The 18,698-nt window shown below is 43.8% G+C and overlaps 1 protein-coding gene and 1 long non-coding RNA gene across 2 annotated transcripts in view; both read right to left on the bottom strand.

Moving 5' to 3' along the window:
- The window catches only part of LOC134440535 (uncharacterized), an 82,548-nt gene that overhangs the window by 47,956 nt on the left and 15,894 nt on the right, over window positions 1–18,698 (bottom strand). The gene's annotated exons all lie outside the window — the stretch shown is intronic.
- msx2a (muscle segment homeobox 2a) lies at window positions 5,482–8,065 on the bottom strand. The gene is made up of 2 exons (XM_063189593.1): window positions 7,600–8,065; window positions 5,482–6,746 (listed from the first exon to the last, which is right to left on the bottom strand). Exons 1-2 carry the CDS (start codon window positions 7,937–7,939, stop codon window positions 6,196–6,198), a joined length of 891 nt encoding a protein of 296 aa, XP_063045663.1. The 5' UTR covers window positions 7,940–8,065; the 3' UTR covers window positions 5,482–6,195.

Here is an 18,698-nt window from a genome sequence, read left to right as displayed (position 1 = left end):
ATGTCATGTAATGTAAAGTGCATTCAGCATGAACATGCATGGTGGGAAAATATCAAGCTGTAGATATGCTGAGAGAGTCTTTCACCAACCTGAGGGAATATTTCCCTGTGTGTGTGTGTGTGTGTGTGTGTGTGTGTGTGTGTGTGTGTGTGTGTGTGTGTGTGTGTGTGTGTGTGTGTGTGTGTGTGTGTGTGTGTGTGTGCGTGTCAGTCTGTGTGTCTGTCTCCCATCTTCCAAAGAAGCAAAGCAGCATCACTTGCATATTGCCAAAATGGGTTGCTTACTTTTTTTAAATGCACTGAATGTACTTTATGAGCTGTGTAATTCTTTTTGAAAACAAATGCAGATACACATGACGTGCTGTGCATTTCAATGTTGTGCATTGTGTACACAGATCTACAGTATTGTATGTCTGTGCATGTGTATAGTACAGTATGTGTCTGTGTCAGTAAGTCTGTATGTTTCTACGTCTGTGTACATGTTCTCACTTGTACATGTGCTTCTGTATTGCATTAGGTATGTGCATTCTATTTTGCATAATGTTAGCAAATGTGTGTGTGTGTGTGTGTGTGTGTGTGTGTGTGTGTGTGTGTGTGTGTGTGTGTGTGTGTGTGTGTGTGTGTGTGTGTGTGTGTGTGTGTGTGTGTATGTGTGTGTGAGTGACAGAGAGAGAGAGAGAGAGAGAGCGAACGAGAGAGAGAGAGAGAGAGAGAGAGAGAGAGAGAGAGAGAGAGAGAGAGAGAGAGAGAGAGTGAGAGAGAGAGAAAAAGAATGTGTGTACACATTTAATCTGGATTATTAGAGCAAATCATATCACTTTTCCAGACCTCCCCTGTACACGGCACTCCAACGCATTACTTCTCACCACGCAATGCATAAAAGCCTCTTTTTTTGCCATGAAAGAGGTCTCCCGTGGAGGGCATCGAGCAGTAGACCAAAGGAAGAAGGGGGTTGGGGTCGGGAAACCAACGGGCGGAGGAGGAGGAGGAGGAGGAGGAGAAAAAAAATCCCTTTCTCCAAGGCCAGGAGGCAATTTTGAAATCTCCAAAAAGATTTGCTATCGCGCTAATGCCCGGGCCTGTTTTTAAAAACAAAGCCTGTGGAAATGGCCTGTGAAATGGCCTGCTAATTGTAACGAGGAGAGTTCCACGGGACGTGGAGCCAGCGAGACTGGGCCAGCTACAGACACACCTAAGTGAGTAAAAGAGGGTGAACCCAATCATATAATGCTCGTCGGCATGGCGCGCCTTATCGTTTTTTTTTTTTTTTTGTGTGTTCACCGCCAACGTGCTGTACAAACACATACAGCACTGCTGCAGTCTGCAACAGACTCAGGACTCTCGCACACATGCACACTACACTACACACACGCACGCGCACGCACGCGCACGCACGCACGCACGCGCACGCACGCACGCACGCACGCACACACACACACACACACACACACACACACACACACACACACAATGCACACTACGCACACACACATTCGTACAATTTCACAGTGGTGGAGTTCAAATTAGACGCTAAGGACAATTAAGCAAGAGTCTGGGTTGACATGGAGCCTGGCATGTTTTTTTGGGGGGAGTTTACACAGCCATACTCAACGACGACGCCTCGCTGCCTGCCAACACTCTCAAGAAAGTCCTGCAGGCCAAAGGGACACAGCAAATATTATTATTTTAAGTTGATGTTTTTTCTTCTCCCTGAACGAGCAGTGTTAATGACCGAGCACGGTTTCAAAGACACGTGTGAAAGACTGGAACAACTCCTTGGGGATAGTCAAGTCAAGTCAAGTCAAGTCGGCTTTATTGTCAATTTCTTTACATGCACTGGTCATATAAAGAATTTGAAATTACGTTTCTTACTTTTCCATGCAGACGCAGACATACTTTAGGTATAGACATAGACAGTATAGACATAGACAGTACATAATACAATACACATATAGACATTTCAAGACTGGAAAAGAGAAGACATAGAGAACATATATCAAATAGAGGTATTTGTTGGGCATTTTTCAATAGTGTTCTAGTGTGACAATTCTGACATATTTCATAATTCTATGACATTCTAATTAGTGGTAACAGTATTGACACATAGAAATAAACAGTTAAAGTCAAAGCTAGACAGTTAATAGTGTTGTGTGTGTTTATTTACATTTGGGTTGGTAACTAGTTGTTCAGGATGTGACGTGTGTGTGTGTGTGTGTGTGTGTGTGTGTGTGTGTGTGTGTGTGTGTGTGTGTGTGTGTGTGTGTGTGTGTGTGTGTGTGTGTGTGTGTTTTGAGCCAGAAGCCGGGGAGCCAGAAGAAGAAGAAAAAAAAAGGCTCGAGGGGTGGGGTGGGGGTTCAGTTCTTACAGGAACTGTGACCCTTGTGGGCGTTGAGGTCTTAAACAGTATGATTGCACACCCTGGGGACTGGAACTTTTTTAAATGGTTGCCTGTTTCATCCAGAAAGACCATAAATCTATTGTAAATCATTTACCATTAAAGGTGGATTTAGCCGGCTTCGGAAAATTAACAGGTAATGACATTCTTCAGGTCGGGCACATGGTGCAGATTAGAGAGGGGAGAGGTGTTGGTGGGTGGGTGGGTCACTACAGGACCGCTCACAGCTTTGGCTGGGCCTATGACAAAGTCATCTAAAACGGCCACCCATCCAGTACATACAATGTAATGGGGACCCAATTCTGGGTCTCCCATCTCCTTGGGCATGGGACGACTGACCCTTTTGTCCACCCCCCCGTCGGCTTCCCTGAGTGTGTGTGTGTGCGTGTGTGTGTGTGTGTGTGTGGGGGGGGTTGGTGTTGGACTACTCAGTGTGTGTGTGTGTGCGTGCGCACGCGTGTGTGCATGTGTGTGTGTGCGTGTGTACATGTGTGTGTGTGTGCGTGCCTGCGTGTGTGTGTAGGCGGGTGAGGGGTGGGGGTCTAGGCAACTCGGTGGCTGCCCCAACCCGAGCGGCCCGGGTCGGCATGTCACATAATGGCATCGTTTAATTAATTTCTCTGAGACCACCAGCATGAGGGGAAAAGCTGCCCAGGTCAAACTGAACATTTACGAAGATTAGCTGCTTGACTGCTTGAGGCTGGCTTTTCTTGTGCTGGCTCAATTTAAAAAGAATTAAGAACAAAAAAAAGGGCGGGGGGGGCTGGTGCATTGCACGACAAGTGAGTCGAGTCGATCCCCCTAAACGTTTCCTTTGTTTTGCTTCCTCAAATATCGCACCTTATCAAACCCAGTCAGTGAGCACGGCAAATGCATCTGAACCGGGGCGAGTATGTTGTAGATCTCTATTAGACTAGACATTTGCCTCTTTGTGTAAGACACACACAATACACGAATATGCTTCTGATTCAGAAGTTGTATCGTACTTGTAAAAGGAGAAAAAGTAAGTAGCAATATGATGTGCTTTTGTAGTGAACTAGTTTTTTTCCAGTTATCTTTTGGTTTCATTTTCAATTTTGGTTTACGGCCAGGAGGAAGGCTACAAGTTGACACACCTGTTGCTCAGCCAACTCAACTATGATGTGTAGTTGGGCAGCCATGGCTTAAAGTGATACTGTCCCATTTTTGGAAATAAGCTTATTTAACACCTCCCCTTGAGTTAAATAATTCACTTAACAACATTTACCGTTCTCCTATACTTTCAACCATTCTCTGTGCAAATTTTACCTCCAAGCTAGCAGTTAACATTGAGTCCTATGAGACCAGTTAGCCACCAGCTGGTCTCATGAGCAAGATACCTAACCCCACATTACTCGAGGGACTGTAACCTATACCCTGTAATATCTGTAAATCACTTTGGATAAAAAGACTCAGCTAAATGTAATGTATAATATGTATGCTTTCATGGCTCGAGACTGACCCTCACAGATATAACAGAAGAATTGGTAACCCTTAAAGGTGCTCTGTGTAGGATTGTGGCCAGAGTAGGTATTGCAACTATGCTGCTCATTGAAACTGTGCTATCCTCTGCCAAATTTGTTCTTTTCATGAATATTTACTAAATAATGAACTGACATTTACTAGTATGATCAAAGTAGAGTAAGTTTTGCTGCTAAAATATTTCTAGACATTCAAAATGGCAAACAATGGAGAAGATCCCTCCATGCCGCGCTGTCCTAGTGACGAAACACCTTCAGTGTTGTTTCTTGTCAGGTCAAGATCAATACAAATATCGTATCTGAGCTCCGGAAAATTCAAGAACCCCTCCCATTTTGTCTGAAAGCACTAAATATAGTGTCACTACTCAAACTACTAAATATATTACAAAGTGCACCTTTATATTTTAATGGCACATTTACAGTAGACTACACGTATATCTAAGTGTAACAACATGCAATGTTACACAAACGAAGCACAAACCAAACCTTGAAGTTGGTAATACTTGGTGATGCTGCAGCTACAACAACTGGGGTTGTAAAATGTAACCAAAATGTTGTGACCCTGTACACAGTACCGAAAAAAATGCAGTTAGATCGGCACTATTCAGAGAATGATCCCATTCGATTTAGTGTTAAATTCAACCTTCCGGATGTTGAATTAACACTGTAAATCCATACATACACCAAAACAGTGGTGATTCAATTCTTTCCGTGTTAACGCATCACTCAAAAAGTTGAATTAACACTAAATGGAATCAGACCATATATTCTTTGAATATTGTTGAATAAACACGGCACATTTTACAGTGTAGGTAAAACTGTACTGCCACACCACACCACACCAGAATGCACCCTTAAAAGCTTATATCAGCATCAGCAGCCGGAGTTGCAGAGTTAGTGCCTCTCACACCAAAACTTCCAAGACTTCTGACACAGATAATGATCCCGACAAGTTGTTATACTGATGTCGCAACTTTTCACATTCAATTTCCATTTCTCCGACTTTGACTGTGCTACGCAAACAACATTAAAGTCTATCAATGGAATCACTACTGTTAATGTTCCATACGCAAATCTACTCCCAGACAGAAAATAAAAATTGTATGAATTTGCAGATGAGCGAAGAAACGTTGTAAGTCAAGAAAGCATTTAATACATCAACAGTCTTTGACACACAATTCATTGATGTTAATTTTATATATAAACACAATATAGCAGTAATCTTATTGTACATCTCTTCTATATAAATATGTTTAATAGTACTATGAGTGGATGAGAGCATACATACATACAATTTTAGGAAATCTGAACAAAAACCTCTCTTTCAATTAATAATTCTTAAGCATTTTTACCATAGTGTGTCTGAAGTGCAACCTCGCAGTAATGACTACACATATGTCTAACATACAGTACTCTTAAGAGGACAGCAAAGCTTTGTTTATAAAATCCACAAATCTTTGGATTTATGTCATATAAAATGTGTTATTAGGTTTTATTAAAATTCTAATTTCACTGTGATAACGGAAAAAAACCCACATTTTATCAGTATTTATGTCAACAACTCACTCTCAGTCACCCTTGTACTCTCTTCATCCACAATAATATGGTTGTTTGCACACAGTGATGGTTGGCTGGGTATGGACATTGGCATGGCATTATCAAAATACATAAATGAATGCATGAAACGAAGGAACAAAGAAGAAATCTGGGCGAATGAACAAAGAAGAAATCTGAAGAGTGCTGTCCTTCACTTCATTCATTCATTTATGTTTTTTGTGGGATTCAGCACTCAGTTAAGAACTGTTAAATTAGCCTATTTAGGCGATAGTGTGAGCGCGTCTTCTCCACTTTTGAATTATCAAAATACTACCAGAAAGGATATAAGAACACACACTGTAGAAGTAAATCTGATGGGTTAAAATCTCCATGCACAAAAAACATTGGTAAAGTGCTTGTAAAATACCGGCCAATTTTTGGTTTAAAAGCACAGACTATTGCACCCTAAGTTATTTAATTTGGAGTGTTTATTACGGATTAAACACTATGTACTGTCAGCAGTGCACACTAGCCTTTTAAAACACTCAGCTTAGATGCAAGAACACCTCAATCCCGGGTGTGATGCCTTATTTAAGGTGCATTATTTTGAGCACATGTCAACAAACAAGCAAATGTGTATGCATTTGGTCTATCTAAGCTATTGAAGAGATACGTAGTACATCATCAACTCTTCAGGCACTTCTTGGGTCAATATAGAAGCATGTCCCGAGGTGCTGGCTGTCTGGCAACCGTGGCGCTCAGAAAATCAGGACAGATGGTAGACACCGTATCCCATCGGGTTTCCGTACAGTCCCACAGGGGGCAAGGGAAGCATGTGCCGGCGGAAAGGGTACGTTTGTCCGTAGAGAGATGAGGAGGAGGAGGAGGGAGAGGTGGCACCACCATGGGACGAGGAGGCCGAGGCAGCAGCAGCAGCAGCAGCAGCAGAGGCAGCGGCCACCGCGTGGAACTGGGCCGCCAGCGGGAACAGACCCGGCGGCAGCCCTGCCAGACCCGGGTGGTGGTGGTGTGGGTGGTGGTGATGCAGTAAGGAAGGCTTGGAGGCCATCTTCAGCTTCTCGAGCTCGGCCTCCTGCAGCCGCTTGGCCTTGGCCCGGCGGTTCTGGAACCAGATCTTCACCTGGGTCTCCGTCAGGCTGAGCGAGCTGGAGAACTCGGCGCGCTCGGCGATGGACAGGTACTGCTTCTGGCGGAACTTGCGCTCCAGCGCCAGCAGCTGCGAGGTGGTGAAGGGCGTGCGGGGCTTGCGGTTGGTCTTGTGCTTCCGCAGCGAGCATGTAGACGGACTCAGCTGTCCTGCAACCAGACAATTACATACAGTAATCAGTAAGGCATGCGTCCCATTCATGCTCTGCACATACAGTACAAACAGACCTCTCACTCCCCTAGTGAGCATGTAGACGGACTCAGCTGTCCTGCAACTAGAGAATTACATACAGTAAGTAAGTAAGTCATGCGTCCCACTGCATTCATATAATATACTGTAGGCCTACATACAGTAAAAACACACCTCTACCTTAGCGAGCATGTAGAAGGACTAGGCTGTTCTGTAACAGAGCAGACAATTACATGATGCATTTATAAATTAATTTCACTGAATGCATATAGGCCTAATATAGCCTAGGACCTACTGTACATACAGTACAAACACCTCTTTAGCAGCAAGCACATAGGACTAGGATGTCCTGCAACCAAGACAGACAATTACAGTAGATGAAGTCATGCATCCAATCCAATGCATTCAGATACTGTAATAGACTGTTGGCTTACTGCACATGCAAACAGCCCTTTAGTAGGGCCTATACTGCACGCTTGACGTTTTCCTTAACACGCACCCCAAGTTATTAAATAAAATGTATTACATTAAATACATTTGGTTAGTTGTGGGTCTGAAAACTCTTTCATACTATACCATTTTTAATGTTGATGAAGCCTTCTTTTAACATAATTCCAGAATCATTATTACCAACGTGAAGTTGTTTCATTTCAAATTTCAGTAGCATATTTAATTGCACACACACACAAATCGTCTGCACTTAGGCCTATACATACTCAATTTTATTCCTTTTTAACCATAAACAAAAAAATTGCATTAATGTTAATGCATTAATGTTAATGCATTAATGCAAAAAAAGCACAATTCTCTTACTTGCTGGTGATGATAATCTGGATATTGTGGCCCAGTTAGGGGTGTCATCCTGATCAGACGTTTCAGACTTGACTGGTGAAGAGGGAACAAAATGCTTTGGGAAGTTTTCAGAAGCGACTGAGTCTCTAAAAATCGTGAATGGAAGTTCCCCTCTGGACAAACACGGCATCCCTTTCTGGTGATGCAACTGGTCGCTGGCGGTGCGCGTTCCTCTATCCGACATCAACGTTTCCACGCTGAAAGGTAAGCTTGACACGGATGTCTTCTGGTCCCTCGGGGATGCCCGTGAGGTTGCCTCTTCGTCCGAGGAAAGCGACTCTTTAAAGTTCCCAGCATCCATGTCTCCAGTGTTTCTCCACCAACGCAAAGATTTAAAATCGCCGTGGGTCGAACATTGACCTTGAACACAATAAGGCAAACGAAGTGTGGACAGACTTTATCTGATGGTAACTCTTGCCTTCTCTCTCTCTCTTTCTCTCTCTCTCTCTCTGAACTAGAACTCTAACATGGGAAATCGTCTGAGGTATACAAACTTTCAACCAATCGCTGCACAGCCAAAAATAGTTGAGGAAGAGGACGTCTCATTGGCGTTCGAGTCTGGGGACACGGCAAGGGTGAGGCGCGCGCGATGGGGCCCTGAGGTACTTGTCCCATGTAAACATGAAGGCGGGTAATTTGTAGCTAATTGCCTGAAGAGGAGAATGTTTCTAACATCAATTTAAATGTTTGTCTTCAATAAATTTGCTCGTTTAAAAAAATCGAAATAGTGTCACATCAAGACGGTGGAAAGACGGGGTTGGCAGCCTTATTGTTTGTTCAATAATAATAAAAAAAATGGATCGGATGGAACTTCATGCAGTAGCAGCCAGTGCGCGATGAGTGCGCAATGCAGTTGGCGCCTGAGTGTTGCGCAGAAGCAGGTGACATAATTGGCTATTAATTCGTCACCTTTTAGACATCTCTGTATTGGGTCAGCAAACAAACCAAGCGTGTATCTATTTCACCACCATGACAGAGTAATTTATTGTACAAAAACAAATGTGGGAAAACACACTCAGCCCTAATGGTCATACTGTAAGTCTAAGAGAAGAAACGAGATCTACCTGAACAGGCTCATCCTGTCCTCCGGGGAGCTGTGAGAGGCACTTGGGGTTGGATTAAGGTTCTGGGCTAGCATGAAAATTACTGTCATTATATTGTTATTATTAACACCTTGTAATTAGGCCGTTGGAATCCGGTTCTTTTAAGCGAGATTTAACGGTAATGACGGAAAATTGCTACCTTCCTGAGGTGCATGGCGCCCAGTCTGATTAGTGCGAGCCTATCATTTCAAAACCTTCTGCTCCTCGACGTCACGTGACGTGACGCACGTACAGTTCACAGCAAAGTGACAACTGCAAATGGAAAGGTGTGCATCACCTTGTCAGAAGAGAGTAGGCTAGGCCTGGTCGTGTTCAACTTCACCTGACACATGATTCATGTTTTAGTAAGGTACAGGCCAACTGCAGCTTAATGAAATGTTCTATAGACTACTATAAACAAATGCAAATTATTTTTTTAAAACCTTGAAATCTAAATATTTTTTGGCAAATTTATGCATGACCATGCTTTGTCAACAGAATTCTCACACAGGAGGAAAACAAGCTCTGACATGTGTTACGAAAAAACCCAGTTGTTGGGAGTCCCATTTTTCCACTCACTCCTTCCCTTCCCTTCCTGCCTTACTACAGGCCTAATTCCTTTTCTCCACCCGCTTACAGTGTGTCATAGCACGCTGTCAACAAGTCAATTCCAGCAGAAGGCAAGGAAGCCACCGGCGGCAACACAGGACGGCAAGCCCAGTAGCCTCAATCAGGGTGCATGCAGTTAAAAGTAACACTTAAATGCCTCCACGCTGTCTATGCCTCCTCTCTCTTATTACTGGTCCAGGCGGGTGAGACCTTGCTCTGTGATCTCGACAGGTTTAGAGCCATGTTGAGAGGCCCCGGCTTATGGCTTCATTAAGCTTTATGAATCACTGTGTTCACAGCTTGACTTTTCGTGTAAATGCTTGCAAATCAATTAAGGAGCAGGTTTTTTGTGTGCTTTTTCAACCCTCCCCCCTCCTTTCATGGTTTCCCACAGCAAAGGCAGTGATTTGTGGCCAGGAGTTGGGGTTAAAAAATCAGAAGGAAATATGTTCGGCCTCTGAGGGGGTTGACATATTAGCTTTTATTGGTGTTTAATTAAGTTGATGAGAGGAGATAATTAGCTTTAAAAAGTAATTAAGGTATGAAAACAAAGTTTTAAATAACACATTACTTGTTGGTCATGAAAAGGGTGCCTTCATTCCTCGTGGTTGCTGCTTTGAAATGCCATTACACAGAGTTTGTAGTGCTTACCATGCTTTTTCAGAAACCGTCTTAATGTTTTGCTGTCTGAATTTCTGTTACCTATTACTCATACAGGTAAAGCAAGGCAACTGTATAATCATACCCAAGATGCTTCTGTGAAACAGAAATGTTATCTTGTTATATATCTTCCTGCCATAGGAAGACACACCAGAGTTTAAACTAAATTATGTAGTGCATAGACAGCTTTATCTCACTGTCAGTTGTATGCCTGGCCAAAGCTGCACTCAATGATGATGATTGCCATTGAAGACGTGCCAAATTTAAAATACAAAGATGTCCAACGCCTGTTAGCCTGTCAGTATGATATGGAAGTATTGTAGGCTACATCAGAGTTTCTCAAAGTGGGGCACAGAGGCATCCAGACCCTCTGAGGGGGGGAATGATGGAAAAAGTTTGAGAACCACTGGGCTACATCATGAACCTCCACAGTTTTGCTGACAAATAAACAAAGTCGAAGTACTTTGGCTTCAGTTTGTCAGTCAATGCAGCCACGAAAGGATTTACCAAATGCACCTCTTCTACCTGGAGAAAAGATGGTAGATCCCTCGCTATTGTTCCTTTGTCAGTCACATAAACAAAGTCATTTGAAATAGCCTACCTTAATTTTTGAGAGTGTCGTAACAAGGGCACTTTGTGTTGCTTGCACTTAACATTTTGTTAACAGAAAACCACAAGTAATAACAGCAAGAAAAGCAATGGGCTGTAGAGAACTATTGTCTCACATCCAACAATCTGGTGAAACAAACTCGCGAGAACGCCAGTGATATACCACAACAATTAGGCTGGGTTTACAACCTACAAAACAGTCGCTCTGACAGCAACAACAAAACAGTGTTTCGGCGCATGACCCCTTGTAAGACATCTGATGTGCCTATTTTGTCAGGATACCGTCAAATAACAGATTGCATTACTGTAACCGTTTCCCTCCCAGCATTTGATTAGGTAGTGACAACACTATACTTTCAGCACCTGGTTCCTGCAGCAGTCATAACGTTTTTTTTCTTCTTCTTCTTCACAAAACACTATTTCCCAAAGGTCGAGAGGTAATAATCATGAGAAGGTGGAAAAATAAATTAGAGAGTCGCGGAGAGCGATTCAGATTGTGCCCTTTGATAAATGAGAGGCCAAAATGAGTTACCTGCCCAGCAATTACCCATCCTTTGCTCGAGTGAGTCAGACAGTTATGGCGAAGCGAGGAATGACAGTGACCCTGGGTCAGGAAGGGAAGGTTCTAGAACTTAGAGCGGAATATTAGAACGTCAACAGAGCCTACAATCTTTTGCCAATAAATCTTCCAAAAGGGGGCGGCCATTGGGTTCAGGGGCAAAAGGGGAAAATTACATTTCTCTCTCTTTTTTTTGCTTTCGTTTTTCTTTTCTTTTTTTAACTTCAAGACAAGTGCCGATGTTGTGCTTGTTGAGAATGGTGCTGGGAGAGGGTGGGTTTAGTAATAAGTGCTTTCTAAGTGCACTGAGATATAGGATATTCACACTATGACCCCTGTGTTTTTTTGTGCTGCACTTGTACTGTATGTCAGGTGATAAAATTGAAAATCCATGCAGACAAAATGGTGAGAGATTAAACATGTTCTGCTGTGATTGGCAATGATCTTATGTGGGTGGAGCAGAGCAAACAGACAAATGTTCATAATCACCATAGCCTGCCCAGTTCAACACAGAGAACAATAAGCTCATTCGAAAGACACAAGTGATAAGTGGGATACTTTGTCAATTAACTCATATTAGCCTACAATTTCTTAGTACTCATCATTGTACAGTATCTTGGAGAAGCCACACACACGTTACCTGCAAACTCACAACAAAATGGTACAGACGATTCCAATTGTTTTTGTATCCACACAATATTAACAGATTTTCTGAAACCCCCACAACGCATTAGGGTGAAAATACCCATGCCAAGCGTTTTTTCACCCATGCAAAACATCCAACACAATTCAAGTCAACGATGCGCCTCTGCTTGTCAAGAAAGACAAAAGACAAATACACAGCAAAACTACTTTTGTATAAACTGAAACTTGGTGGTTTTGAGAGAGAGAGCGATCCCTTGTTAAAACTCTCCAAACAGTGATTTGGCTCCGTAACCAATCACAGCAATGTGGTGTGGCTGATTCTGGTGATTCATACAGTAGACAGACCATCATGCATTTCACACAAGTCAAAAGATGAGCACTGTGTGTGTGTGTGTGTGTGTGTGCAGGGCTGGGCCATTGACAGCCATTGACGGGCCAAGGACACAGTTATCGGAAAGGCCCCCATAACTCAATGCATACAAATACTGTATGAGGATCCAATTGTGTGTCCTCCTTCTCCCTTGGCCCAGGACAACTATCCCTGTGTTACCCTCTGTTGGCTTCCCTGTGTGTGTGAGTGCGTGTGTGTGTGAGTGCGTGTGTGTGTGTATGTGTGAGAGTGAGTGTGTGCGTGTGTGTGAGCGAGGGCATGGTAGAGAGAGAGAGAGAGAGAGAGAGAGAGAGAGAGAGAGAGAGAGAGAGAGAGAGAGAGAGAGAGAGTGTGTGAGAGCAGGGGCGATACATATTGTAAACTAAAGACACTGAATGGCACGATTGAAACCCAACTTCTGCAGTTGTGTGACACAGCAAAGCAACAACATCGTCATCCGCTGAAATAACAGCAAGAAGAAAGAAAGATGGCATGTTACTGATGGCTAATTAAAATAAAAGATTGCCCTGATTGCATCCAATTACTTTCCATAGGTCCTGAGGAGCTAAGTCACTTGGGACTCATTTCTTTTTTGACCGGATTTGTTTTTCCACTGCTTCCTCCGCTGCCACAGACTATCGAGTTAAACAAAAGACTCTGGGCAAAGACACAAAAAAAGGTCCGGGAAGGAGGGACTCCACCATATTGTAAACAAAATCAGACCTAATTTTCAATTTAAGGATTTGAAAATAGGAGTACCACTAAGTATATCAAAACAATTACTCTGTTTGGAGAATACTTAGGATAATGGAGTGTAATGTAAACCGTAAGGTCTCTGTGTTTATTTAAATGCACTATATGTCCTAAAGCGCTTGCCCTAGAGCCTTGCAAGTAAGACTCTCAAAAACAGTGTAATAGAGGAATGAACGTAATTTAACTGTAATTATCTCATGTTGAGCGCTTCGAGCGGTCAGGGGTTGTTTCTCTAGAATCTGGAACATCCTGGATTATGTTTACAATATCGTTTTTTTTTCCCCTCCCCTCTTCTCCTTTCTCTTACAGCTCGCTTTATGGTTAGTTGATGGATCTTGTTGGTCCTTCTAATTTTTAAGCACTGCCATTAATCTCACCCAGTCCACTCATAACGCATGAAACCAAACACAAACAATTCCACAGGGGCCCATGGGTTGATTAAACGTTTATAGTTCAATCACAGCCATGGCCGCAAAAACTTCCAGTTCCGCCCGCGTGTGTAATGGGCATGTGTTGCTGTTTTTTGTTGTTTGGGGGGACGGGGGAGACTGGGGGGGGGGTGGGGGGGATGGGGGAGACTGGGGGGGGTGGGGGAGGATGGGGGAACTGTGTCTCTGAATTTACTGGCACGCCGCTTCCCCAAAGTTCCCAGTCGTAAACCAGTTTCAGACTGACACGACGAGAGACTTCTGGTAAAGGTCTCCCAGCCAGCCAGTGTTTTATTTTATTAATTTAAAAAATATATATGACACTGGAAATCTGGAGAGAAAAGCTCAGATGATGACAACGAGATGAGAGAGGCTTCTGGTAAAAGATTCCTTGCCTAACAACTTTACTCATGACACTGGAAATATGAAGAGAAATGCTTGCCACCTTGCAGGCCAGTGGTGGTGGAGGTGTTGGGGGTGTTACATTGGGAAGTTAAGACGTCTTTAAAATAAAACATTTTATTATTGTATGTACTGGAAATCTGCAGAGAAATGTGTGCCACCTCGCAGGCTGGTGGTGGTGATGGTGGTAGTTGTGTGTGTGTATGTGTGTGTGAGGGGGGTAACATTTGGCAGTTAGGATCTTTGATGTTCATAGTAGGCTCTCGGGCGCCCTTGGCAACGACAGCAAATTTTCTTCCCCTCCTCTCCTGTCAGGCCCGAGTGAAATGTAAGCAGACCATTATGCGCCATTCAAATCATTAGAGACAGCACATTAGACGCACATAGACAACATCACTTTGAAGGGGCAGATTCATTTGCGCTATCAGTACAGCCATCCTACTACCCCCCCCCCCCCCCCCCCCTTCACATACCCCTCATCAGGACCGCTAACAGCTTTGGCCAGGCCCAGGACAAAGGCCCTGCCATCGAAAACATAGTATGTAATGAAGACCCTATCCTTTGGGCCCTCTCTCTCCCTGGGCCTGGGACAGCTGACCCGTTTGTGCCCCCGCCCCCCACTGGCGTTTCTAAGTACAACTATCCTCCTCCTCCCCATCCTCCCAATCCTCTTACTGGTCTCCAAACAAACATGGCACATCCCCTTCACCCTGTCTGCTTCTGCCACTGACAACCAGCAGTTCACTCACTTTCCCACATTCAGCATTTATCACCTCGGGGACTACTGCTGCTGCGGCTCTTTAAAGAGGGGGGCAGTCAAAGCATGCCTGTCACTAGCACAGACTGACTACAGAGTGCTGCTTACATCGTAAAATAATGGGGTGTCCATGTTTCAGAGTTAACTTATATACAGTAAGTCCGGATAGAGTATTTACAACATTTGAGTCAAATTTTCTAACGTGGGATCAAAATTCAGCGTGAAATTCTGCTGGTGGCCAGTGTAATTTCAACTCTACAGCTCTTAATATTGAGTAGAATTAGCTCTGAATATGTTACACTGACAAAAGAGTACAATTAACACTAATTTTGAGTCGTACCAAATGTTATCTGAATGGAATTAATTTCAACTCAACACTGGTATTTTTACTGTGGGCAGTCATGGGTAAGCAGTTAGGGCATCAGACACAGTAGCCCAAAGGTTACTGGTACGCTGAGCATGCACTGCTCCCTTTCAAGTGCCATTTGTGGCTGCCCCCTTGCACAAGTGAGGCATAAATGCAATTTTGTTTTGAGCAGCGTGCAGTGTTCACTTGTGTGCTGTGGAGTGCTGTGTCACAATGACAATGGGAGTTGGAGTACTGTGTGCTGCAAAGGGGGGTAGGTAAAGCATACCTGACAGTAGCCCTTTAAAGGTGCACTGTGTAATATTTTTAGTTGTTTATTTCCAGAATTCATGCCGTCCATTCACAAATTTTACCTTTTTCGTGAATACTTACCACCACCATCCCATTCTAAGTATTCTTTATGACTGGGAGAATTGCGCTTTTCACACATGAAAAGGGGGATCTTCTCCATTGTCTGCCGCTGCAAAACGTACTGTTCTTTGGTCATACTAATGAATATTAGTTAATTATTTAGTAAATATTCATGAAAATATCAAATTTGGCAGACAACGCATTTTCAATGAGTAGTATAGTTGCAATACCTACTCTGGCCACCATCCTACACAGTGCACCTTTAACACACGCCATTCCACCACTGGAACGCTGTAATAGACACTGAAAATCTTACTACTACTACAACTACTACTATCTTAGTACTACTACACCAGTATGACAGTGCACAGGGCCTTTAGTAATGCATGGCGACTTCGTTGTTGTCATTCTGCTAACAGCAAATTTATGGCATGGGCCAGCCCATGTCTTACTGGGTTAACAAAGGCTGACATTACAGTGTTTAGTAACCTGACAGAGCTAAAAAAAAAAAAGAAAAAAAAGGTCTCAACTCCAGTCTCACAGACTGGGGCATTGAACGAAAGGACAGCATGTAAAGGTGCAGAGTACATGAGTGCAGAACTCAGCCGAAGCTGTGGCGTGGGATCTCATCTGTCTCCCTGACAAAACAGTAATAGCGGCACATCAAAGTAGACCGCCACCCCACCCCACCCCCTGGTTTGGGTACAGCCTACTTGCTTGCCCCCGGCCTCTCCGCCTTACAGTGTGTGTGTGTGTGTGTGTGTGTGTGTGTGTGTGTGAGAGAGAGAGAGAGAGAGAGAGAGAGAGAGAGAGAGAGAACAAGTGAGTGAGAAAGAGAGAGAAAAAAAAATAGAGAGAGAGAGAGAGAGAGAGAGAGAGAGAGAGAGAGAAAGAGAGAGCACACTGTTCAGGGTTGTGGATAGGATAGGGGGGTGGATAAATGCTTATCACGGAGCCTCATCAGTACTTGAGCAACACATGGCGCCTCCGTCGACTGAGGCGGCAGCGGCTGACAGTGAGCAGTGGCCGCCCCCCCGGGGCACGGTGCAATTATACCTGACTGTTCTTCTCTCAGGAGTGAGGGACGGACACCCTTCAACCACAGACAGAGCAGAGACAGAGGCATAGGCATAGGCAGAGACAGCAGCACGCAACACAGGGCTGAGAGGGAGATGAGTTGAGTTGGGTGAGAATGAGAAAGAAAACTGAAGGTGAGAAAAAAGCAAAATTGAGAAACGGGAGAGAGAGAGAAAGAGAGAGAGAGAGAGAGAGAGAGAGAGAGAGAGAGAAGATACAGAGAGAAATCAGGCACACCATAGGAGAGAGAAAGGGAAAATTGGAACGAAGGAGGACCGTGTGAGTGAGTGAGTGTTGAACTCATTGCTACTTAACTTCACGTCACGTTGCATAGTTGTTGAAATAGTGCCTGCATGGACTGCTGCTGTCTAGGGGAGAAGAGAGGAAAGGAAAGGAGAAAAGAAGAGATAGTGCAGCTGTCTGTCAAATGGAAGGCCTGACCCTGAGACAGGAGCCTCAGATTATCAGTTGACCCCATCTCAACAGCCGTCAACATGGGCCAGATCTCCTCTCCTCCTACTCCTCCACTGATTTACGACAGTAACACATGGCCTCTTAGATTTCACAGATTTGTTAAAGAGATCAGAGCCTGTGGAGACGTTGGCTTGGGGGGCGGCAAAGGGGCCAGTTGTCCAGGGCCATGGGAGAAAAGGGCCCATAATTAAAAGTATTGGGTAAATTGTAGGAGTGTAAATAATAATCGAAATGTATCGATATATCGCGATATAATCTGACGATTGAATCGAATCGCATCGTATAAGGATAAACAAATGAAAAATTATGAAAACATTGATGAATAACCAATAGGCCTACAATCGATCACTGTTGCTAAAGTGGATGGGAACGGAACATTAGTGGGGGCTTACACTGCCGGGGCCCTAGTTGGGTAGGACCCGTTTGTATGTTTACTGACGTCTGTTGTCGGAAGCAAAAAAAAGTGACGTCTGCCTTCATGTGAATTCATTGGATTTACATATTGGACTATTGTTTCCCGCAGTGTGATCCACGGATTCCTACGGCTGTTAGCTACAAGCATCATATTCCTGTTCATCTGCACCTGTTAAGTGAGTAGACCTACTAGCGGCTGAGGCAAGCGCAACACCGCTACACTCGCTTAAGAAATAATGTTTAGAGCTATATTCTTGTCTGTGCCTCAGCGTGGTTGACAAGACCTTTGTTATGACAGCTCTGAAGTATTATTAGTTTATTGCTGAAACACAACCAATTACTTAGATCTTTCACATTGGCCCCAGCGGTTAACATAGGCAGAGTTTTTCGCTAAAAAGCTCAAAATTAGCTAACTCCGTAATGCCACGGCACTTCCCAGAATGGCTCATCATTAGACACATTAACATTATGTGGCATGACCATTCGATGGTAAAACTGTCATTTTACGCCGGAACTATCCTTTAAGTATCGAAAATAATCAAAACGCCCAATGCCCTAGTGCCATAACATAATACAAGTGGGAAAGTAATTGGAAAAAAGTCGAATCGAATTGTATCGTATTGTGGGGCATTCTTAAGTATCGAAAATAATCTAATCGCTTCGCATCAAATAATAAGATATCGACATTGAATCGTACCGTCATGGAGGCTGTGATACACCCCTTGTAAATGGTAAATGGAATGCACTTATACAGTGCTTTTCCACTCAAAGTGCTTTACATTGTATACCTCACATTCACGCTCACATTCACACATCGATGGCAGTGGCTGCCATGCAGGGTACCACCCTGCCACCAGGAGCAACTTGGGGTTAAGTATCTTGCTCAAGGTCACATTGACGGGCTCAGGCAGAGCGGGGCTCGAACCTGCAACCTTCTGGTTGCCGAACAGCTACTCTACCACCTCAGTCACCACTGCCACCGCCATTGAGGTGGGCTGGTGGAGGGGCTTTCAGATTATTCTGTTCTGAGCCCAGTCAAAGCTGTCAGGGTCCTAGAGACAGACAAAGCCCTGTAGGTAAAGCTAAAGTCAGCTAAGCTGTAGGTCAGCTAAGCTGTCAGCCTTTACAAAATGCCAGAATTGACAGAGAGAAATACTGGGTACAGTAATGATAAAAAAAGCAGTATTGTGGAATATGAAAAAAAAAAAACGCCAAATGGCCGATTTTTCCCGGTTTTACCCGCAGACGGCCATCGCAAGTAGCCCAATTGGGCAGGTAACCACCCAATCTGGCAACGCTGGTTACTAAAGACAATGTGTACGTAGTAGTGAAGTATTCACAGTAGTGAAGCACTATAATACTAGTCAAGTTTTCCAAATAGTAAACCGATGCAGACTGGGGTGGAAAGGGGGGCGAATTACTGAGACCAGAGTGTCTTCTCTTTTTTCTCCTAAATATTTATTGGGGGGTTTTCAACTTTATGTAGACAGGACAGAGAAGAGT

The sequence above is a fragment of the Engraulis encrasicolus genome, chromosome 23, assembly GCF_034702125.1.
Source record: "Engraulis encrasicolus isolate BLACKSEA-1 chromosome 23, IST_EnEncr_1.0, whole genome shotgun sequence".
Lineage (NCBI taxonomy): Eukaryota > Metazoa > Chordata > Actinopteri > Clupeiformes > Engraulidae > Engraulis > Engraulis encrasicolus.
The sequence above is the reverse complement of the archived record's forward strand: the minus strand, read 5'-3'. Positions and strand labels throughout refer to the sequence as shown.